The 24464-nt window shown below is 30.5% G+C and overlaps 3 protein-coding genes across 3 annotated transcripts; 1 reads left to right on the top strand and 2 right to left on the bottom strand.

Moving 5' to 3' along the window:
• Positions 1–4693: 4693 nt before the first annotated feature.
• On the bottom strand, positions 4694–5898 carry LOC108475439 (transcription repressor OFP1-like). The gene has a single exon (XM_017777400.2). It carries the CDS (start codon positions 5746–5748, stop codon positions 4834–4836), a length of 915 nt encoding a protein of 304 aa, XP_017632889.1. The 5' UTR covers positions 5749–5898; the 3' UTR covers positions 4694–4833.
• Positions 5899–11200: 5302 nt separating this feature from the next.
• LOC108474785 (U-box domain-containing protein 16) lies at positions 11201–13721 on the bottom strand. The gene has a single exon (XM_017776800.2). The coding sequence runs from the start codon at positions 13349–13351 to the stop codon at positions 11297–11299; it is 2055 nt and encodes a 684-aa protein (XP_017632289.1). The 5' UTR covers positions 13352–13721; the 3' UTR covers positions 11201–11296.
• Positions 13722–22275: 8554 nt separating this feature from the next.
• Positions 22276–24002, top strand: LOC108475505 (CBL-interacting serine/threonine-protein kinase 14-like). The gene has a single exon (XM_017777478.2). The coding sequence runs from the start codon at positions 22377–22379 to the stop codon at positions 23667–23669; it is 1293 nt and encodes a 430-aa protein (XP_017632967.1). The 5' UTR covers positions 22276–22376; the 3' UTR covers positions 23670–24002.
• The last annotated feature ends 462 nt before the right edge of the window (positions 24003–24464 follow it).

Genomic DNA, 24464 nt, shown 5'->3' with positions numbered 1-24464 from the left:
AGTTTAATGACCTTGGGTGTATTTTACCCTTATTTTATTTGTATTTTATATCAAATCTGGAAATATAAACACATAATATGATTTAAACCTATGATATTATTATTTTGACAAAAGCCTAATTTCAATTTTATATTAAATTTTGATTAATATATTTGTTGCATAACTTTTAACTTAATTATTATTAAAATATTTAATTGAGTTGATATTATAACTCACACTCAATTGCAGATGACCAAAAATAAATTTATATTCAAATTTTATAAAATACAAAATAAAGTGTATAAATAATATTTAACATAATTCAATTTAACATATGAAAAGTGTTAGAGTTTAATTTTTAAATTTTTATAAAGTAGAGGGGTGAAATGCAAAATTATATATATATATATGGAGTAGCTTGTAGAAAAGGGTAAAATTGAAGGAAAAGCCCAACCAAAATAATGGGTCGAAAGATTTTGGTAGTGGCATAGTGATTTATATCAATATCAAAGTGTCACCCATCAATTTATTACTTTATCAAAAAAGTCCACCTAAATTAATTCAATTCACACTTAACAATTTTAATGGCCATGTTGGGGGTCCTAATCCACTTGACCTTTTGATTCTCTTTTCCCCCCTTATTTTGGCTTTTCATAATGCTAAATGAGTGGTGCTTCTTACATTCCTCTTTTCATGTAAAATACATGTGATATTAACAAGTTATATGTTCAAGATTTAATCGAAGATTATACGTAATTAGCTTGTCAAGTTAATCAATTAGATTAGAGAAGATAATAAGGAGCTTATCTAACTCGGATTTAAGGAGCTACCTTACTCAAAGGGAACACCTCATACAATATTGAGTGATTGTCATGATTATATCATACCTCTTGAGAATTACCAAGTCATATTAAAATCCATTGGGAGCCACCATGATGGGCATAAGGTCAAAGCCAACAAACTTTTCTAATCAGCCAATTATAAAATTATGAGAGGTTAAAATATAAATTTATCATAGATCTAAAAAAATCTACATCTAATTCATTGGCTAAAGTTACGTACCAAAACTACGCCAAAAGCTTCCTAAAACTTCCCATACCTCTCCAAATTAACTACAACAACGAGAGGCGAATTCAAGAGGACAAACAGGCAGGGGTCTTGGCCCTAAAAGTGGAAAACAATCTTGAATCACTCTTGACACCCTCGAGTGAGCCGTCACGAGCTTTATCACCAGGTCCTTAACCAAGTATTGGTATTGCAAAATTATAAGAGAAAAAAAGGGGATGGAATTGGCAATAAAATCCAAAATTTGGTAGTTTGTGTGTTTATTAGATGTGTATAGATTCGTCGTTTGTGTTGGAAAAATATGGAGAGAAAGGACATCAATAATACAGACGAAGTAAAGCTAACTTCTTCAATCTTAGATTCCCCCAAGATTTTTTGTCCCCCACTCGTGCACTTCATCTTTATAATAAATCCAAGTTTTTATTTTTTATTTTTGGACTAATTTACAATATTAAATTCAGTGATGCAATTAAATTATACAAATTACTACCAATTTTCCTAATATCTTCTATTATTACATAAATTATTACAACATTGTAATTAATTACAAGACATGACTCCATGATACAAATATTTATATATCTTGTACTGTTTTCTATAACACTAATTACGTGAAACAGTTTATAATTACATAATTATATAAATTATTATACCTTAATCCTTTCTCAACCTTTAAATAAGAAGATAATGCGCTTTAACATACTCGAACTCACGTTCTCATATATTAACAACAATACTAATATCAATCAAATTAAAACTCAATAAATAATAAATAACGTAATTTTTCAAACTATAGTAAATCTCTATGATCAAATTTTAGAATCCACCTCAAAATTAACATGTGTAAATTTATATAATGATTATCATCGGTGGGGAAAGTAATTAAAGTCAACGCATAAAGCAAATTAGCTGAAAAAAAGGTATTATGAACCGCAAAATTAGGGATTATGAACAGGAAAAAACCCTATTACCAAAATCTAAATTATTTTATTATAAGATTAAAAATAATTTGATTTTATATATTATATGGAGTAGGTAAAACCAAGCGTCAATCTCATTCTCCTATTCTAATTTTCTTTTAAACAATGTGTTTCAATGCATTCGAGTTTACGTTCTCTTGTACTGGCAACAATATCCATACCCATCGAGTTAAGACTCAATCGACTCACCTATTATAATTTTATTTAAATTATTTAAATATGTTTAACATTATTTTTCCCATCATATTAAATTCAATTATGTTTAATAAAATTAAATGCTTACTCTCTTTTCATAAAGGATAAAAGGGGAAAAAGAAAAGAATGGTAAAAGTATGTTACCATGAAACAAAAGAGTTCTCAAAAGCTTCATTAAAGATATTGGATTATAAATTTGTAGGGGGTTAAATGTAACTTTATATTTTTGAAGGGACTAGATAAAAGATTTTCATTGGGTAGAATAAAGTGCAATTTATAATTTCATAATTTACAAAAGGATTTAAAAGTATTTTTTTTTCAATTTTGAGAGGTTAAAGTCTCCGCCGCCTATTTGGATTTGCCCGAAAAGAGAAGTAAAAATTAGAATTTAATATTAAATTTATACATTAACTTTGATTCAATGTGTAATTTGATACAATTGTACACATGAAACCTGAATTGTGGTTCATATGTATACATGAAACTTCGATGTTGATTCAACTATATACTTTTATTTTCATATTGGGCTAATATAATTGTTTGTGTATGCAATATTTCAACGTAAAATTATGCTAATTCGATAATATTGTTAAGATTTATGAAAACTGAATCGAGATAAAAATTCACGTACAAAATCACATAAAATCAAAGGTCATATATGACATTACACATTGGAATGCTCTAAATTCCACTTGAGCATCCAAATCTGGCTCAATACCGGCAAATACATCTCTAAACAAGGTTCTAGCACCATGCCAAATGTGTCCAAAAAAGAAAAGCAATGCAAATGAAGCATGCCCAAAAGTAAACCAACCTCTTGAACTGCTACGAAAAACACCATCAAATTTTAAAGTAACACGGTCTAATTTAAAATTTTCACCCAATTAAACACGTCTAGTATATTTTTTCACAGTAATAAGATCACTACAGCTCACTCCATTAAGATCGCTGCCATGGAACTTAACAGTCACACTTACTTGTTTGACAATCACAATTATGTATAAAATTATATATATATATATAAATCATGAACATATTAACATGAATATAGGCCCGGATTTCAAGAAACATGTTGGCTTTTGTAATAACCGAAGCAACTTTAACTTTATTTCAAGAGATCAATTTTTCAACTTTAGGTAAAGTTCTATGCATATATCCTCCAAGTCCAACCAAAATTAAAAATTATATATTTAAAAAAAAAAAAAAGCCTTGAGGCTTTAACACAGTGCAGAAATTTGAATTCCACACTTCTCAAAATTTACTTCATCTTGAATATTTTATTTATACGTATGGGTTAATACATTATTTTATACATAAATTTAGTTCAGATGTTCAATTTGGTACCTAAATTAAACAGCATCATATGACTGAATTAATATTTAACAGTGTGTTCTAGTAAACAAACATGTGTTTAATTGGAACAAAAGTAACTCAAATATAAAATTGAAAAAATTCGGGTACCGAACTAAAAAATACCAAATTGAATATTAAGATTAAGCTTAAGTACCAAATACTATATTAACCCTATATGTTTATATAAATTTGAATCGATGTGGGAAAAGAGGACATTTTGGGTGGAGAAAAAAAGATTAAAGAAACAGAAGAATTGTGGTTAAAGACAATCTTCTTTTACAGCCCAAAACCCTGATGGAAGAAATTGTCAGTAAATTGTCTCATAGGACATTGTTTGAGGGACCCCTTTTACAATTTCAATTTCTATTATTTTTTCACCATTTTCCATGTATCTATTCACAGTTTCATCAACAATTTTAAAAAGAAAATTCGGGTTTAAATATTAGAGACGACAATTTTAGTATTAATAGTTATAAACCCCCGATGAATTAATCATTACGGGCATACCAATGACAAAAAAAAAATCAAAATTGTGAGACTCTAACTCCTAAATTGCTTCCGAATTTTTAAAATATCAATATGATATCAATCGTCATTTTATCGGCTTAATGGTAACATTAGATGAAGCGATTTTAAAATGACATTTTGTATATGTATCACGCTTTTTACTACTATTTATTGCTGCGTTATCAATGTGGTTAAATTCTATTATTAGTTTCTTTACTTTATGAAAGTTGTGAATTTAATCTTTATACTTTAATTTGGTCATTTTTAGTCTATATACTTTTCAAAATTTAAAATTTCAGTCCTTACCAAAAGTTAATTGTGAAATTTATTAAATTTTTTATACAGCAAAGATATTATTATACTATGTCAACTTATTATTTCTACGTATTACTCATTAAAAATTCAGCTAATAGATTAACAATTAAAATTTCTAATTTTGAAAAAAGTATAAAAACTTAGAACGATTCATTTGGGAGATATGGACCAAATTTATAATTACACGCATAATATAGGACTGATAATTGAATTTAACCGAACAGATTTAACTGCTATTTTTTCGAATGAGGACTAAACTTTAAAAATTCGAAAAATTAATGGTATTAAAGTATAAATAGTTTGCAAAAAGAAAAGCGATTAAAATTGAGTATTTAAGGGAATTAAATTACAGAGAGTAATTACAGTAAAGCATATTCTAAAATTGGAACCTCATAGAGAACTGTTGTTAGAATAAACCGTCTGCATCCACCGTTAAACATCATCGGACATCGATCAAGTCGAACCAGATTTGCTTGAAAACCTTGATGATAATTTCATGGTATTCATCGGAATTGAGAGAAAGGTAACAAGCAAGCAAATCCTCCAAATCCTTAGATGCTCTAATGTTATTCTCCATTATCATCTCCACCATTGATTCCTTAAAATCTCTTTGAGGATCGACCGACGATTTCACCACTGCAAAACTCTCCGATAAGCTCCTCTTCGAACTTGAACTCGAACTGTTCGACGAAATGCTTCGCCGAGCATGACCCTGAACTAATCTCCTATTCGCAATTTTCGGAGAATTCACTCTCAGCTTTACACCCGACGGACTGTGACCGAATTTTTTTGTCTTGTTCTTGATGTCCTTCACCATGTCGTTGAATTTAGCCGGTTTCGTTAAGATCGGAGGGAGTTCGAGCTCCGGTAAGAACTCGTCGATTTTCTTAACGTCCGCATCGGAGATTATATCGTCGTTGGCTTTGGAACTTGACCACACCAAGTTATCGAACGATTCTTGCGGTAAAGAACTGTCGCCGGAAGACGATAAGGAAGATGAAGAAGATGCTGAGTATTCCGGTGGAGAATCGGGTTTATTCTTGATAGTTTCACGGCAACTACAACCGGCGGAGACGGAAGAAGTAAGCACCTTTGACGGCGGTGACCGGAAATTCCTTCTGGGATTTCGTTTCTTGGTGGATTTTCTCAGTGGTTGATCTGGGGAAACATGAATTGGAACAAGCTCTCTAGTGAAATGATAGGATTTTCTGGGATTAAAATGGGGTTGTTCTTGTTTTGATGATGATGGGTGGTGGTGTTTTTTTTCATGGTGTTTGGATTTGTTCATGTCTTTGAGTTTGTAAAACCAGACATTGGGGAACATGTCTGATAACTTGAACCTGGAATTACCCATTGGAAATGGCAACTTTTGTATGAAGAAAAAGGGATTATTTTGAAGAAATATGAAAACTTTGATGATGATGATGAGAGATATGGGGGGAAGTGATTGAAGAAGAAGAGGGAGAGTAAGAAGGTGTATAAAAACAGGGAAAGTGTGATTGAAAATAAAGAAAAGAAAAGTTTGGGGGTCCACAATGGAAGAAAAAATAGTTGGCATAAAGGGAAAATAAACATTGGTCCCAGGTGGTAACTAGCTTTTTGCTTTATTTTTTTTTATTTTTTATTTGCAAGATTTTTTTTATTATTTCAGTAATTTTTTTGTTAAATTTTATTATAAATTCTTGTACTTTGCAAAAGTTAATGGACTAATTAGTCCATTGTTTTGGTAAAAAAAACCTTCTTAAATGTTTATCAATTTTGAAATTGCGCAACTAATGGTAATTAATCACGAGTTTATTTCTTCCATTAATTGTATATAATTTTGATTGGTATAATAATAAATTTAGCTTTTAATATTTATAGGTTTTGTCATTTTGGTCTTAAGTCTAAAAAAAATCAATAAATTCAACCTCAACATTTACACAGTTACACAAATGTTATGAGAAAATTTCATTAAATTAGGACCAAATTGTAGAATGTGTAAACTTTGAGGGCTATTATACCGACCAAAATCATGTACAATTGAGAGAAAGCATCGATGTCGTGCCTTAGTTGCTATTTTTGAAATTCATAGGGATTAAATTGCTCTAATTTTTTTAAAGGGACCAATTTGCTCAAATTCAAAATTGAGAGGGTCTGGAAAGGTCTTTTTCCCCATTTTTTGATTAGAAGGGCAAAATACAATCTCACACTTAATACAGAGCCCTCCATGATACTTTTATCCAGTTAACCTGGTTAAAAATTTGGGTCTAATTATGATTTTAATTTTTCTAATTTACCAAAATTTGAATTTTAATCCTTAGTAAAGGCTTCAATTTTCTTTAAAAAACAATCTTAACCATTAAATTAACATATAAATTTATAATTAATTAAACATGATTGACTCTAACTATATAATCGAATAACAATAATTTTTTTATATCGTCACTTTAGCAGTAGAACTAACGATATTGTCAACTTAGACCTAATAATAACATTATAAAAATAAGTAAACCAAATTATACCAAATAGAAGAATTTCCAATCAAGTCCTAGTTTAGATTAGCACCATTGTTGTTAAATTAGACAAGACGTCTTCCTACATTTAATTAGTTTAAAGGTAAAGGGTTTATGGATGGATCAGAAAAAAAATATAAAAAAAGTAGTGGGATTAAATTTAAATATGCTAAAAGGACTAAAACCACAATTAGGCCTAAAATTCGAACGTTTGTGTTGGTAGTACGGCTAAAATAGTGGTTTTGCATGGTTTTCCCCATAAGTTCCATCGACGTGGCTATCATGCAGGCCCTTGGATTGACCCCACAAACATTTCTCTTTTTTTTTTTTTTTTTCCTTTTGTTTTTTGCCTACAATAGAAATTATCTATTAATACAATTTTATAAATTAGCTATATTTTTTTCAGTAATTTTATAATTAGCTTACAGTTTTATAATATTAAAAAAAGGAACGCCAGTGAAACAAAATTTTTTATTTTAAGCAGGTCGAGATAAAATTATAAAAAAAAAAATTCAAATTTTATATTTAATCAAAGGTTTAAAGGATTAAATTGAAGCTTTTAATTTTTGAGAAGGGTAAAATAACAATTTGCCCATTTGGCCAAGGGAGGCCAAGGCTTCACACCTTAGGAGGTGTAACTGAAATACTAGTGCTTAGAATACTCGAGATTGATTCGAAAAAAATTGAACTTGATTTGGTAATTATCAAACTAAGCTCGAGCTGCCAATTGAGCCGAATTTAAGCTTAGTAATACTTGACATGAATAGTTTGTGAGCCTTATCGAATTTTTCATAGTTTTATATTTTTAAATTATGTTATTACTCTTAATATATATTATTAACCTTAAGCTTAATTATTGAGCTAAGCTTGAGCAAGAATTTGATTAGCTCAATTATATCTTAAGCGAATTCGAGCTTAAAAACAGATATTTAGTTGAGTCCAAACTGAATATCGAACTTCGAATTTTGAGTCAAGCTCGAGCTTAACAACATTCAAACTCGATTAAACTCGATTACACCCCTACCATGGCTATGCCCTTGGGGAAGGCTCTTAACCACCCTTGGTGCCTCCGACAAGTAAAGTAGACAATAAAACCTTGACTCAAAGGTAAGTTTGAGATTGGGTAACCTTCATGTTCAAGTTTTCTCTAGATTGTTTTTATTTACTTATTTTCATACGAGTGCAACATCACGATTTCTAGTCTTTATTTTTTTGATAAAATGCTTAGAACTACCCATAGTTCCTCCTCAACCCTTAACAAAGAGGATAATACACTTCGGCACACTCAAACCTACATCATTTTGCATTAACAACAACGCTAATGCTAACTGAGCTAAGACTCAATTGACAGTTTTTTCCAGATTTATTCTAATTAGTTAATGAGTGAACTATACGTAAGGTCATTAAATTATTTGTAAATTTAAGTTTTGATCCTTTAACTTAAAAAATTACAAAATAGACATTGAATTATTCGAAAAGTTTTATTTAAATCTATGAACTGTTAAAATTATTATTGCATGGCTTTTTCTATTCGTACTGCTTGCACCAATTGAAAGCTCTCATTCATTTTGCTTCCACAATTTAAATTTTTTTATGAAATAATTTTGAATATTAAAAAAATTAAAAATTCAAATTCAAATAAATTTCTTATCATATACATTAAACCTCAAATCGACTTAATTTTAATACTTAATTTTAATGTATATTATTTTACTCATCGATAAACACTAACTTACCGTACCGATGATTATTACAACCTTATCTCTTAGATAAATTTTCACACACCCCCAAACATATCTCATCGTGACCAATTCCAAAAGCTCAAAAACCTATATGTATATATATGCGCAAATGCCATTAAGACCAAGCAATCTTTTTATCTGCTCTGGGCGGTGAGTCGTCTCATTAATTAAGACCTTTAAAGAAAAAGACAAAACTGCAAGTGACAACAAAACAGAAACAGCTCGAAAGCACATGAAATTCTCTTACCAAAGTAGTGATTGGCTTCTACCCATAGCCTTTTTCTTTGTCTTTCCAAATCATTATCAAAGCATTCATGGTCATGTATGGCGGTGTTTCACAACTATATGCACCTTTGAGGTTTCTAGTCAACTGGTCCCTTCTTTTTAGGGTAAATTTATATCGATAATCACTTGATTATCTATATTTTTTATTATTTAACTGTGAAAATAATTTTCATTTAATTTTTTAGTCACTCGTTATTAAATGAAAAATAAAAGATGAAATAATAACTTTTAAATTTAGCCACTAATAATTATTATATCAATTTTAAAAATTATTACGATAATTTCTTTTTTTTAATAGCTAAAATATCATCCATGTAAAAAAAGTTAATCTTTTCAAAATTCGTGACTGACGTACTGCTCCGTTCAACACTTTGTTGGTATCAAACTGATCGCTCAGAACAACACAACAAAAGGTTTAAGTTAAGGAAATGGTTCCAAAACCCTAATCAATTGAGAGTGGGGGACCTAATGATTTGTTGTGGTGCCTGAAAATATTTTGCAGTTAATGTTGCCTTGTTGGTATCTTCAACCAAGGACAAGGAATAAACTTCAAGAAGGTTTTTTTGTTTTCCTTTTCTTTTATGTTTTTCTGCACAAAAACCCAGAATGTTTTTTTATTGACAATGATGTTTGTGTAGTTTTTCTGTTAGAATCTTTTTCACATTGTTGGGCTTATTGATTGTGTACTGGATTTGGAGAGTGAAAGCACAAACAAGCCCTTTTTTTTTCCCGAGAAAATTCTGCAGAAAGTGGCTAAGTGGGTTTTTGGATCCATTAGGAAAAAGAATATTTATTCTTGCCTACGTGGCATTTAGTTTAAACATTAAATATCAATTCAAATGTAACTTAGAGTATATTAAAACACATAAATCAGTCGATTGAGTCTTAGTTCGATTAGTATCAGTATTATTGTTAGTGTAGGAGGACATGGATTCTAGTGTGCTGAAGGGCGTTATCTTTCTATTTAAGAGTTGCAGAAGGGTTATAACTAATTCTAGGCATTATATAAAAAAGAGACGTATTAAAAGAAAGAAATATGACCTAGAGCATGTTAAAACATATTAGCCCTCAACTCTTCATGCAATAAGTACACATGTGCTTATAGTTCGATCCATATGTTTTAAGTTTACTCTGTGTCAGATCTAAAATTATATTTAACGCTAAACTTTAAACATGTCTAATTTTTTTTATTCAAGTATACTTTTTGGCTAATATTTTTCTCCAAATTTCGAACTTGGACCGATAACCTGGCCCTTAAACAAGTATAATTATTTTCTATTGGGTAAACTACACCCAATGTCACTAAAATATTAGTAAGTTTATGTATTTGTCATTCAATTTTAAAAAGTTAAAAAATGGTCACTCGATTATTCGTAAGCTTTCATTTAAGTCACTGAACTATTCAAATGTTTTTGCTTAAGTTATCGAGCTATTAAGTTTAAAAAAAAATATGACTAAGGAGTTCCAAGCGACAGTTTGACGATCAATATGATGGATCAATACCCATTAATGATTAGAAAGATATACTTTAGATCCAATTCGATTTGATATTTTGTGTCAAAGATTGGAGAAAAAAGCTATTTCGATTTTAGTTCGTGGATTCGTGATGTTTAAAGTTCTTTCATGAAGAAAAAAACAGAATTGTAGAAAAAAAAAAGAACGAGAGCTTTCGATTGATGCATGCGGTGCAAACAGAAAATACCATACAACAACAATTTTAATAGTCCAGTGTCTTAATTGACAATTTTTAGTGATTATTTTATAACTTTTTGAAATCGAATGACTAAAATGTAAATTTATTAATAAATTAGTGAACTTATATCTAGTTTACCCTTTTCTATTTGTCATTCTGTTTTCCTTCTTCACCAATGGTTGTTACATCAAAGAGTACAAGCATTTAACAATGGCATAAAAGCAACTTAAAAAGGCTTTGATTTCCAGCCAATAAATAAATCAAGCGACCTTTTTTGTCTGCTAAAGTAGTTAATTATAGCCAATAAAGCATCGATTCTTCTTTTTAATTTCCCAACACATATAAATAAACTGTTTTAAAAGTACAATAATTTTATTTAAAAATAATTAAGTCCTATTCATCGAGTCTTAATTCAATTGGCATTAGAATTATTTTTTATGTAAGAAGGCGTGAATTTAAGTTTATTAAAATGAATTATCTTCCTATTTATATGTCGAGAAAGGTTATTAATAATTTTAAATATTCTATAAAAAATAGATATGATTAAATCTTATAATAAAATTATTAAAAAATAACTTTTAAGTCATGTAATTATAAAAAATGATCTTTTTCCCATTAAGATTTTACAAATTTCATTCACAATTTACAATTTGACAATAAATTTGAAAAAAAAAAAATCGTATCCTATCATGCTTGCAATATTGTTCTTGATGTACCAACAGTCATGGTTATCATGTTTGAACTATCCACAACATTATTTGTATCCAAATCCAAACCGGCCGCCCATCTTCGAAGAATCCGCAACAACGTCGCCGCTTTCCGTCTCCCTCTTGCGGTTCCGCCACCCATCACTTCCCATATTATCCTTTCAATCCCGGGAATCACTGCCAACTCCGCTACCATCTCCGGTCCCCCTTTCCTACACATGGTGACCAACGTAGCTGCGGCGCTTTCCCTTGCATTATCTGACCCTTCCCTCAGGATAACACCCAGTTTCTTAATTATGTTGAAAGCCGCCGCGATTGCCGCCAATCCGCCTCTCCTAGTCACCGCCTCGAGTATTGTCACCGCTTCCTCCGGTAGCTCGTCCATGACTCCGCTCACCGTCTGTATCACCCCTCCTTCAACTAACCTCCCTACAGTCTCCCTATCTCCAGCCAAATTCAAAATAGCCACGAGTGCATCCTTTTGGGAGCTCGTGGGTCCGTCTTTGGCTAAATCCAACAATCCCTTTATGACACGAGTCTTCCTTCCTAAACCTTTTCTGTACGCGTGTATGCCCGATAAGCTGAATATCGTCGCCGCCGCATTCCCTTTGGCTTCCCACGTGGCACCTGAACGTAACACCTCGATAACGCCATTTAAAGCTCCGTCGGTCTCCACGATTCTCGTTTTGTTTGCTTCTAAGATGGAAAGGTTGAGAATAGTAGTAACAGCGTTGACCTGGAGGTTCGGATGCTCCAAACCAACACTTGAACCTAAATACCTGACTAAGATCGGAATCGCTCCAGCTTCTGCAATGCAGGCTCGGCTATCCGAGTCGGTTTTCGACAAAGCACGAAGCTCATAAACAATACCGTTAGCCGCCTCCATGGTTTGACTACCCGATAGTTTGTTGACCAAAAAAGAAACCGTCATCTTCGTAGCTTCAAAGGCGGCTTTAGTACCTTTAACGCTGCTAACTTTCTCGTTATTTCCGACGGTCTCAAACGGAATTCCTTGCTCACGGCACCACATAGCTATAAGATTCCTCAAAGCTCGGTTCGGGATAAGGTTGGTATGGATCAGGGTTTGACCCGTTTTAGGACATGTGGAATGCCCAGATTCAATCCATAGATTGATAGACTCCCGATCGTACGTCTGTCCCGTCGCCACGACAACCGGATCCCTCATCAACTCAAGAGTAATCGGACACCGGAAATCAGCCGGGATCGTCAAATCAGACGTCGATTTTTGCCGCCGATGATCCGGTTTACTTGCCGTCGAAGATCCGAACAACACGCAATTAGCGTAACGAACAAGGCCAATCAAAGAAACGATATCCGATTTCGATTTCTCGTCGACTTGATTCTGGATTTCATCTTGTAAGCTCTCGATTTCTTCTCTGCAACTCGAACCGTCACGTAATCCCAGATCCTCGATGACTTTTTTAAGCTTCAACTGATCGGGAACGATCTCTTTTTCGATCCGATCCAACATGGTCAAAACTTCTCGCCGGAGAAACACATCGCCGGGATCCACAACCGGCTTCGACTTACCACACTGTCTCCGTACCAAAACCACGAGTTCTTCCACGTCTTGACTCAGTTCAATCTCCTTAAAAGGGAAAATATCGAGTAGAGTCGATAACTCGAGGGTGAGTTCATGAAAATTATTAGATAATACCTGGATTTGCATTAACATCCACATCTTACTTCCATTTGAACAATCTTCGAGCAATGTTTTAATCCTTTGTAAAACTATGTACATTTCTTCAAAGCACAAAAGGGTTGAAGGAGAAAAGAAAACACAAGCTGGGTTTTTTATCAGCTCGTCGAATAATATCGAGAGAAGCTTGGATTTGTTAATGGCGGAAACCGAGTTCCGTTTTAGAAGACATTGAAATGGTTTAAAAGAAGAGATTTCTTGTGACAAAGAAAGAAGGGACTTTACCAAGTTGATATCGGCTAGTTTGGGCGATACAAAAGCTCCGGCCGAAGGCCGCCGCTTTCTCGGCGGAAAAGCATGAGGAGAAACAGCCATTGCAACTTTCCAGAAGAAGGTGGTATAGTAGTTGATTACGAAAAGAAAATGATTTTGGGTTTTGCTTCAAATTTAATATAAAACGATAATCATGGTGCAATTAGTGATTAATTTATATGATTTTGATAAGAGGAGTTGGTTTTTGACTGGAATTTTTAAATTTGCTGTTGGCTTGGGGCTGGCGGTTTACCAAGTAAGAATTTGTGTGTTGTAAGAAAATTTTATTGCTTTCCATCACATTGTTTTAAAGCTCCAACACACAAATATGCCGGCTGCTTGCGTCTCATTCTACAGCTCATCTATTGGCTTATCCATTCCGGCTGGGATGCTATAATTTATGGTAATACTTGGTCTTATATCAACAACCTTTACACAAAAGTTGCGGAATCAAAATGAAAGTGTATGTTCGGATAAATAATAAATGAATAATTGAATAAGATTTTTTTAAGTTAATCGAGTTTACAAGTCCTATTTTATCGTCTTAATTTTATTTCAATTTTTTCCGAATCAAGTTGAGAAGGACTAAAAGAGTATTTATACCAATCTATTATTCGAATTATTCAAGTCGTAGATTTTAACTTGAACAACTCGAAATTCTAATTTTTTTTTATTTTTCCTAATCGAATTGAATCGAGTTTTATTCAGTCTCAATCATGTAATCAAGAGTTTAATGAATGATAAATGGAGTACATTTGATGATTAGATGTTTATACTCGCGAGAAAGAGATTAATCGTATCTCAAATATTTCCGAATTTAATTTATTTAACTCGAAAGTTATTTCCAAACGTAATTCATCTTTTTAGAATAATTTTTATTTAAATAAGTAAAGAGATTCTAAGAATATAATAAAAGATATGGAAATATTATTTTAATAGTTAAAATAAATGGTCCATTAATAAAATGTCAAATTGATAATAATGAATAATAGAATTAAAAGACACATAATAAATATGTTTAAACAAAAATGGCAAATGAGACAGTAGGTGAAGTTTGTTGTGGACTTGTTCTCAATCACTCCTCCTCCACTTTCTCTTTTACTTTATATTTTAATGCATTATTTCTTCTTTCTCTTTTACTTTTAAGTAATAATTTATTTCAACCGTGTTGAGAATTTTGAAATTTTAAGTTCGAATATGTAAATACGTCAGTTTTTCTTTAAATTTATTTTGATTAATTCAGTTAAAATGATTCGCCTTTCCATAAATCAGGTTCGTTTTTATATTTTTGAGGCTCTAGACAAAATAATAAAATAAGGTTTTAGGTTCTTTAAAAACTAGAAAATAATATTTTAACTCCTTTCGGCCTTGGGTTATGAACGGCCACACTTCCAGATAACCTCTAGAGTTAGGCCTGAATAAATAATTATAATGTTTTAAACTTACGTTAAGATTAGTATCAATTATAGGATTTTTATATATTCAAAAATTATAATTTATATCTATATTTAAATATGTATCAAACATGGATACTTTAAATTTTATTAGGATCTTCAATAAAATTCAAGTTTAATGATAAAGTTGAGATCTTGAGAATTTTTAAATTTCGGGTTCGAATCTCACTTTATGTAAATGTACGAGTTTTTCTCCAAATTCATTATCATTATAGTTAATTAATTCAAGTTTAGTTAATTGTTGAATTAACTTTAAAACATTCTATATAGAAAACAAACTAATAAGGTAAAACAAGTAAGAAAAAACACAACAAATTTCATAATTTTGAAATACCACTGCCTAGTCTCTTTACTTGGCAAAAGTTATGGATTTAGTCTTTATATTTTAATTTGGTTATTTTTTCGTCTCTATATTTTTAAAATTTTTAAAATTCAGTCTTCACTAAACAATAACTGTTAGATATTACTCTTTCTAAAATCTAATGCGACAAACATATTATCATATGCGTAATGTCATATCAACTTGTTATTTCAACATATTACTCATTAAAAATACAGATAACAGATTAACAACTGTCATTTATCTCAAGACTAAAATTTCAAAATTCGAAGAGTATAGGGATTTAAAATGATCCAATTGAAGAATATTGACTAAATCTATAATTGTACACATAGAACAGGACTAGGAATTGAATTTTATCAAACAGATTTAACTGCTACTGTTTAGGTCAAGATTAAAATTTTAAAATTTGAAGAGTATAAAGACAAAATTCAAAAGTAAAAGACTAATAGTAATGATAATTTGGAAAGGAAGCATTGAAGATAAAATGGGAGTCAATGTCAAGAGAAAAGTGTTGATAAAGATGATTGATTTTAGATAATGCACCACTTGTGGGTTTTCAGTGGGGAAATTAAAAGATGACGCCGTCATTGGAGATTGAATGAAAAGTCAAAATCAGTATTTGTTTTTAGTCAATTTGGGGATAATAATAATCATCGCATTAATTAATTATTATTTATTAATGTCAAAATGAGATTATTACTATTGGTGATAAAGATTAAAAAAATTACTTTTTAAATGCGATGATGGATCGAGAAAGAATTATATGAAATAGTGACGTCACGTATTTTATATTTTTTAATAGTTTAATGTCACATTAGTATTTTCATTCTAAAAAAATCAAATCCGAATGAAAATCCTGAAATTCAGGATGAAATTACTAAAGTGGCATTAAATTATTGGAAAGTGATAATATCCATATTTCATATGATCTTTTCTCGTGATGATTGGTGGGTAATTGTATTATGGAGACTCATGTATTAGGAGTTAGATTACATTATATTCCATTTATTAAAAAAACAGGTAAACTGACGCATGCAAATTAGATCAAAGGGCAAATTGATATTCTTTTGATTAAAAATTTCATCTATTTTTACTATTAAAATCTGACGTGATTGACGAAATAACCAGATTGTTATACGTGGTATATGCTACGTATACCTCATACTAATGTACATGGACTAATTTTTAATAATAGACATTGATGGAAGTTTTGAGAGGAGGACTCGTATGCTCGTACGTATAGGATTAATTTGCCTATTTTTTGAGTAAAAAAAAAACACAATCTAACTCCTAATATAAAAGTCTCTATGATACTAATTTTACCATAATTGGTGAAACTTGAATCTTAATACTTGAATCTTACCATAATTTTTGGATTAGGTTAATCTCAATAACATAGATTCGAGTTTTAAAATCTTCAATTCAATTCAATTTAATTTCAATTTTGGATTAATTCTAGTTTGAGTTATTATATATTCAAATAATTTGAATTACTTATTTAAATTATTTCAAATTGAATTAATTTTAAGTTCGAATCACATTAAATTTAAATTATTAATTTTTTATAACCAAATCAAGTTAAATCGGATATAAATTTAAATTGATGGAAACAAATCATCATATTCAAGTCAAATTTAATAGGAAAAATATACATACATGACATTCATTCTCAAATTTGATTAACATAAAATAATAAATAAATGAAGATATTCTTATCTATGAACATAATCAAAAGCTTGAAAGTGACTGCTACATGATGTGCCCATGACTTCCTATAATAGAGTTTTTCCTTATGGGATAATGTTTCTATGTCATAATTTAATGCTTTGAGGCAATAATAACTTGATGGGTGTTTCGGATATTGATCTCGTAAAATTAAAAATAATGATATTTATAATCGTAAGATTAAAATTAATGGTGGAATATATGTTTTGATTTAATCATAGTGATAATAGTAAAATGAATTATAACGAGAGAGAAAATGATTATTAAAAATATTAAAATAATTTTTATATGTAGAAAAATTTATAATATATTTGAAAACTTAATAAATAATTAAAAATATTAAAATATTTAAGATATTATATATTAAATTAATAAAATTATTTAAATATTTAAATAAAAATATAAATAGTAAATTTCAAGTAGAAGACGAAAGAAAAAAAAGGACAAAAGTATGGGCATTTACACTACTTAAATCTAATGGGATTGTTGATATTACACTTTTACTCGGATTTAAGTGTGAAAGTGTGAGTGTTGAATTAATACATATTGATAAAGACCAAATCGATACTATTTTGGTAAGATCAATGTGTTCTTAATTTTTTTTTATTGTTTATGAAGATTAATTTTTTATGATCCGTGATTACTTCTCTTAATAATATCATTTTCAGAGTTCGAATATGAGTTCTTTCTTTAAAAGTATCGCATCAAATAATCCTTGATTCTTTATTGAATGTTTCATACAACATCCTTGGAAACTATCTTTTTCATACATGCATTGAAATATTCATATGGATGGAATTGAAATATTCATACAAGAAGCATTCATCAATGGCGGCCACTAGCATAGTTAAGCTTTAGATTGCTAAGTTGGGTGAATGTTGGATGGAAGTTTTGGGTTTGGGTTTGTTGGAGTTTCATTTTCTAATGACAATTATATTTCATATTGAAAAGATTCTAGGCTTCTATGATAAGGGTTTGGAGCATTTTATATGTGGAAATTGATGCACTGCTAAAGGTATGGTGATAATGCCATTTGAGCTGCTTTTTATGGCATGGTCCTCAACCACCATTATGATTGGAGGAGAATATGTATATATAATATGTATATATCATTTGTCCACACTCTCTCATCTACCAAACATACAAAGTGAGGTATAATGAGTATTTTATTTATCCAAAGGAAATTGATGTAGGTGGAGGAAGCTCTTAAAGATGAGGTCATTGGCCATTGAAAAGCTCAATTTATAATTAACCAAAATAATGGAAGTATGCTAAGGTTTGGCCTGAAATTAGACAAAAAGATCCAATAAAAAGTGGGTATCGTAGAGGCATTCATAAGGTTGGGTGATTTGGGTAATATCGTTGGTTTTGATTCGGATATGAGTTTTATATCTTTGAACTTTGAGCTAATTTGATTCGTCTTGCTTTACTGTCTAAAAATAATAAAATTATAAAAAATAATAGGTGGAATGGTAAATTTAACTCTTAATTTGATCGTTAACTTTCCAATAAAAAGTAATCTAAAACATTATTTTTTTAATGCCACGTGTATTTTATGATAACATGTCATTATTTGTATTATACATCACGTCAATAAATATTTTAAAAATTATAAATATTTAAAAATAAAAATTTCATAAAATTTTTAAAGAAAATCATGAAATACATGTGGATTGTCATACATGCTGCCATGTTTAAAAAAAAATCAATGTTTAACTTGGTATTTTCATAAAAAATAATAATTTGATTCTTTTTTGAAAGCTTGATGGTCGAATTTGACTCTTTTTAACATATTTAAGGCCAAATTTAGCTCAAAAAAAGAATAAGGCCCAAATGAACAAAAAATGTAAACGTTGAGTGCTAAATTTATCACCAAAATAATTTTACAGTAATGTTTATTTATTTTTATAATTAAATTTAAATACATATTTTATTTTTTGAATAGTGAAATGAACCATTTGGTCGGGCCAAGATGGGCTGGACTCGAGTTTAAATTTTTTTTGAAATCGAATATAGATCTAGGCAAAGAAAAAAAACACACCATTGCTCGTAGCTCTTGGTTTTGTTGCACATTTATTGCTTTTCATTTTTTTAAATACACCATTAAATTTTTTAAGGGTAAATTACACTATAAATCATTCAATTATGGTATGAATTTTTTAAATTTTATGATTCAATTAATAAGATTTTTTTTCTATTTCCGTTGTGATGTGACAATAGGTTTTAGTTTTTACATACTGTATCGATTTAGTCATAAATTTAAAGAGAAAAAAAAGAGAGAATTACAAATCCATGTGTGGAAGACCAGAAGCTATTGCTAACATGCAATTTGTTTGTATCTAGTAAGGCATAGGGAGATTTGGGCATGGCATAAAGATAGTTGATCCATTGGGCTTTTCAATGGTTTAAGATGGTAATAAATACATCATTGTTTTTTTAAGGGTAAATTACACTATAGGTCATTCAATTATGAATTTTTTAAAATTGATGATCCAATCGCATGGTGTACCGTTTATTGAAATTGGGTAACTTCTTCGTATTTACTTGCACTTTTTTTCATCTTTTAAATTTTAGTCCTTTTTATTAACTAACTATCTAAACAATGAAATTTCTCAACTAAATTTTAATACGACACTTATGGCATTGTAAATATTAAATAATTAATATGTACAGACTGATATATCTGAATTGTGGTCCTGAAACTATTGAAAAAACGGGTTGTTACAAGAATTTTCTCTAATATGAGCAAAAGCATCTCCTAATTCATTCCTCATTCCCTACGTTGAGAGATTTGAAAAAATGGGATGTGAGTGAAAAAAATAAATTTAGGGGTATTTATAGGTAAAAAATTGTTATTGTTGTTCCCCTTTTTAAAATTTTTTTACCGTTGCACGACTAAAATTCAAAAAGTCATTAGATTTGACCGTTGCCCCATTTCCCTTTCTCTCTCAAAAAACGACATATTTCTTTAAATTTTTTTAAAAAATCGACTTATACACGTAATTAAAAATAAATAGCATATAAAGCTAATTTAGCCGAATCTTATCTTAATATATATATTGATGTCAGCATCTCAACAAGTATGTGGAAGGTTTAACTTTAGATATTTCTTGCATTCAACTATGGAGAAGTATGTGGAAGTTTATTTAATGTTGCTTTTTCTTTTTTAAAATAAATATCTCTACAAAAATGATTCACATTTTGTTAAAGAAAATGAGCTCAGGTAGTACTCATCTGGTTTTCAACTCGAGGTGTATGTATTTGATTTTATTCTCGAGTTTTATCTATTTACAATTGAAAGTAACTCTCCTAGAATCACATATACTGATTGAGTTACATTGACGATCAAGATTAGAGTTTATCTACAATTGAGAGTTCTAAGATATTTAAACTCTATACAATATTATCCCTTTAGGATTTACACTATTTACTCTGGTAACTTTAGTTTTACTAGAGTATTTCATTAAGCCATCAATATTTCAAATAAATTTGCTTCTCCACGAGTTTCATTCTTTTAATTCCGAGGGTTAAATTTTGAGGATTTGTCCATTCTTTTAATTGTTGCGTTAATAATGATGTCAATTGAATTACGATTTAATCGAAATAATTTTTTGATTAATAATATGGGATTAAATTAATAATAGAAAATTGAAAACTTAGCAGCATTTTAAGTTGCTTACTCTTCAAACAATCAACTTCTTCAACTTCCTTCTCTTATTGATTAATTTGCTTCTACATTCAGCCAAAGATATTGAAACCCATTCACAAATATTCTAGTTAAAAATCTTATCTTAAACTATATATATATATATAACTATATATATATATAGTTTGATGTCAGCATCTCAACAATTACCAGTCTTCTAAGTGTAGGTTTAACTTAAGATTTTTCTTGCATTCAACGATGGAGAAGGATGTGGAAGCTTATTAATATTGCTTCATAGATTTTTCTTGAAAATGAATTTACATAATTAATATCTGTGATAACTTCTACATATCACAAATTATGAAATGCGTCTCGCATTTTGTTAAAATGAATATCTATACAAGAATTAGTTCATGTTGTATTCATCTAGTATTAATATGTGTTTCGCTTTGCCTTCAGGTTTTACTTATCTTATCGATAAATGTTATGGCATGGGTTTAAATCTGAGCAATATCAAATTGTGAATTTCCTTGGTAAGTGAAGACGCTACCACTTCGTGAATACCCTCTCTCCTTTCCTCGAGGCTCTAGATGAAGTTGAGTAGACAAAACCCAAGAGTAAAACCAAGCACAATCACCCTAAGCTTAGTACTGAATACGTTAAGGGGTCCATCAGTTTTTGGCAAACGACTTCCCGAACTTCTCTCTTATCATGCATATAGAAAATATTTGATGCACCCATCAATAAAATATTCATTAAACCACATGATGCTTTTTGGTCAAGATACCAAATTGAGAAAAAAAAGCTTAAGTACCAAATTGAACATTGAAAACAAATTTAAGTACAAAATTGTATATTAATCCTTTAAAATTATCAAATTTAAATGGTTATCCAATCGTATCGTAGTCCACCAATCCTAATCAGCATTTGCAGATTCGTACACAGATTTTGAACAGAATTTGGAATTTATCAAAGTCAGGTCCACTTATTCATTATTATTTTTAACAAAATTTAAAATTGTTTATTTTCCATTCCCATGTAAATATTAAAATATAAATTAGTATAAATATTAATATAAAAATTAGGTATGATGATAAATTTCACCCTTAATGTTTATATCTTTTGTTAATTTGGTCATTATTTTTTAATTTAAATTTATTTAAAATTTATAATTTTTTAAAATTTGAGTTATTTTATTATTATTTTAATAATTTTATAAATTTATTTATTGATGTGACATATAAAATAAGTAGTGACATGTCAGCATGAAGCACATATGTACTGCTATATAAATTGTTAATTATTGATGTTTTAATTATTTAATACAAGAAAGGAAAATATAATTTCATTACAAATTTAAAACTAAAAAAACTAATACAGTTGTATTGTAATGAAACTAAAATTCAGTTGAAATCAAAGGTGCCAAATTTAAATATTTCTCAAAATAAAAAAAAAGAAAATATTTGAAATTTTTACAATTCTTTTCTGGGAATATCTGGAAAGAAAATAATTTTAAAACTAATTTTATTAACAAATTAGTTTAAAAAATAAATTATAATACGAATTTTCTTTTTCGTTATAGTTAACCGTTAAACGTAACAAAACAAAACTACTAACTATGTTTTGCAACGAAATCAACTATGCCACGTGGATGGCTACCATTTGTCTACAGCTCACTTATACGAATACCAACAGTTTATTCAATATAAAAATAAATTAAAATTCTACAAAATTCCACGTGTTCACCTGATAGAATAAGACAAATATGCCCTTAACCGGGCCCCTTAAAAACACAAGTAAATCTCTTCCCCACCAGAAAAAAAAAAAAAAGAAAAAAAAAACCTTGAGTACTGAGTTTAAAAGTTTTAAACTCGGTTTTGTGAACTCAGTACTCAACAGTTTTTCAGGGTTCAGACAACAATGGCGGAGACCGGAGACCGTTCTAGCACTAGCAATGACTTGTCGGAGATTTCATCGGAGATGGCGTTGTTAGGGAAGTACGAGGTTGGGAAATTGTTGGGGTACGGCGCGTTCGCTAAGGTTTACCAAGCGCGTAACATGCAGACGGGGGAGACGGTGGCGATCAAGGCGGTGAGTAAAAAGAAAGTCCTCCATGGTAAGATGATGGCGCAAGTTAAAAGAGAGATTGCTATCATGCGCCGGCTGAACCATCCCAACATCGTGAAACTCGTCGAAGTTTTAGCAACGAAGAGCAAGGTTTATTTCGTAATGGAATACGCTAAAGGTGGCGAGTTTTTAACAAGGATAAATAAAGGCCGGTTCAGTGAAGAACTCTGCCGCCGGTATTTCCAACAATTAATCTCCGCCGTCGGATTTTGCCACTCTAGAGGCGTTTTCCACCGTGATTTGAAACCGGAAAACCTCTTACTCGACGAGAATTGGAATTTAAAAGTGACCGATTTCGGACTCAGCGCCATGACGGAACAAGTCAGACAAGACGGTCTCCTCCATACGTTTTGCGGTACCCCAGCTTACGTAGCGCCGGAGATTTTATCTAAAAAAGGATACGACGGTGCTAAAGCTGATATTTGGTCATGCGGCATCGTTTTGTACGTTCTTCATGCTGGTTATCTTCCTTTTAATGATGCAAATATGACGGTAATGTATCGTAACATTTACAGAGGTGAATATAAATTCCCGAAATGGACATCACCGGAGCTCCGGCGATTGATTTCCCGCCTTTTAGATACAAACCCAGAAACAAGAATCACCATTGATGAAATCATCAATGACCCATGGTTTAAAAACGGGTATAAAGAAGTTAAAGTTCAGCCGGTTGATTTTGATTTAAAAGAAGAAACTCAAAGCAATGTTCGATTCAATGCTTTTGATTTAATTTCTTTTTCGACCGGTTTTGATCTTTCCGGTTTATTTAATGATACTGAATTTTCCGTTCAACGGGAACGTTTTGTATCGGCGGAGAAGCAGTGGAGGATTATAGAGAGAATTAAAGAAGAGGTGGCAAAAATGGAGAATGTGGAGGTTATAAGTACGAGAGAAAGTGGGATACGGCTAGAACACCAGGGGAATAATTTGGTTATTGCTATTGATATTAACCAGTTGACGGAGGAGCTCGTGGTGGTTGAAGCTGGTCGCCGGGAACTCACCGCCGGGTCAAGTGATGAAATCTGGAATGAAAAATTGAAACCCAGACTTTCCGATCTGGTCTATAATTCTGAAAGTGAACTTTGATGGACGGATTTGATGGGGTAACTCTGAAAGAACCCAACCGGAAATGAAGGCTGTCAGCGCCGCCGTACCAGTCGCCGCGTCTTTTTTTCCCCGGGAAATGGGAGCAAAGCTAAATTTTTTAAAAACCGGGTTTTTATATTATTACTTAATTTTTGGCCAGTATGTAGGGTTCATAACTGGCCGTAGGAGATTCTTTTTATCAGATGAAGAAATGAAATATTTTTATTTATTTCTTTATTTATTTTAAAATTTTATTTGAGAATTATATCAACATTTTCGCAAGAGGAATTTTGGGTTTAAATGAAATAAATAAAGTGATTTTTAAAAAAATAACATTATTTTTGATAATTTTGTTTAAGTAAAAGAAAATGAAAGGATACGGAGGATATCTTATTATAAATTTTTTTTGAACATTAATCTCGTTATAAATTTTTATCATATCTGCTCTTTTTGATATAATGCCTAAAACTACCTATAGTTCCTTCCAACATTTGAATAGGAGAATAATACACTTCAGCGTGTTTAAACCCGCATCTTTCTACACTAACAACAATACCGATACTAATCGAGTTAAAGACTCAATCGACCATAATAAATATTTTTAAAAATAATTACTAAATCAACCCACTAAATATTATCTTTATCTAATCCACCTTGAAATAAACTGTGCAAAATGCCTTGATGCCATGAGGTTCTATCCAAATATGATCCACAAATCATCCTTTACAATGTTAACAATCAAATATGTCATAATATTTTTAATATAAAAAGAACTTTTAGGTTAAAATTGATACA

Source organism: Gossypium arboreum, chromosome 3 (genome assembly GCF_025698485.1).
Source record: "Gossypium arboreum isolate Shixiya-1 chromosome 3, ASM2569848v2, whole genome shotgun sequence".
In the NCBI taxonomy this organism is placed as follows: domain Eukaryota; kingdom Viridiplantae; phylum Streptophyta; class Magnoliopsida; order Malvales; family Malvaceae; genus Gossypium; species Gossypium arboreum.
The sequence above is the reverse complement of the archived record's forward strand: the minus strand, read 5'-3'. Positions and strand labels throughout refer to the sequence as shown.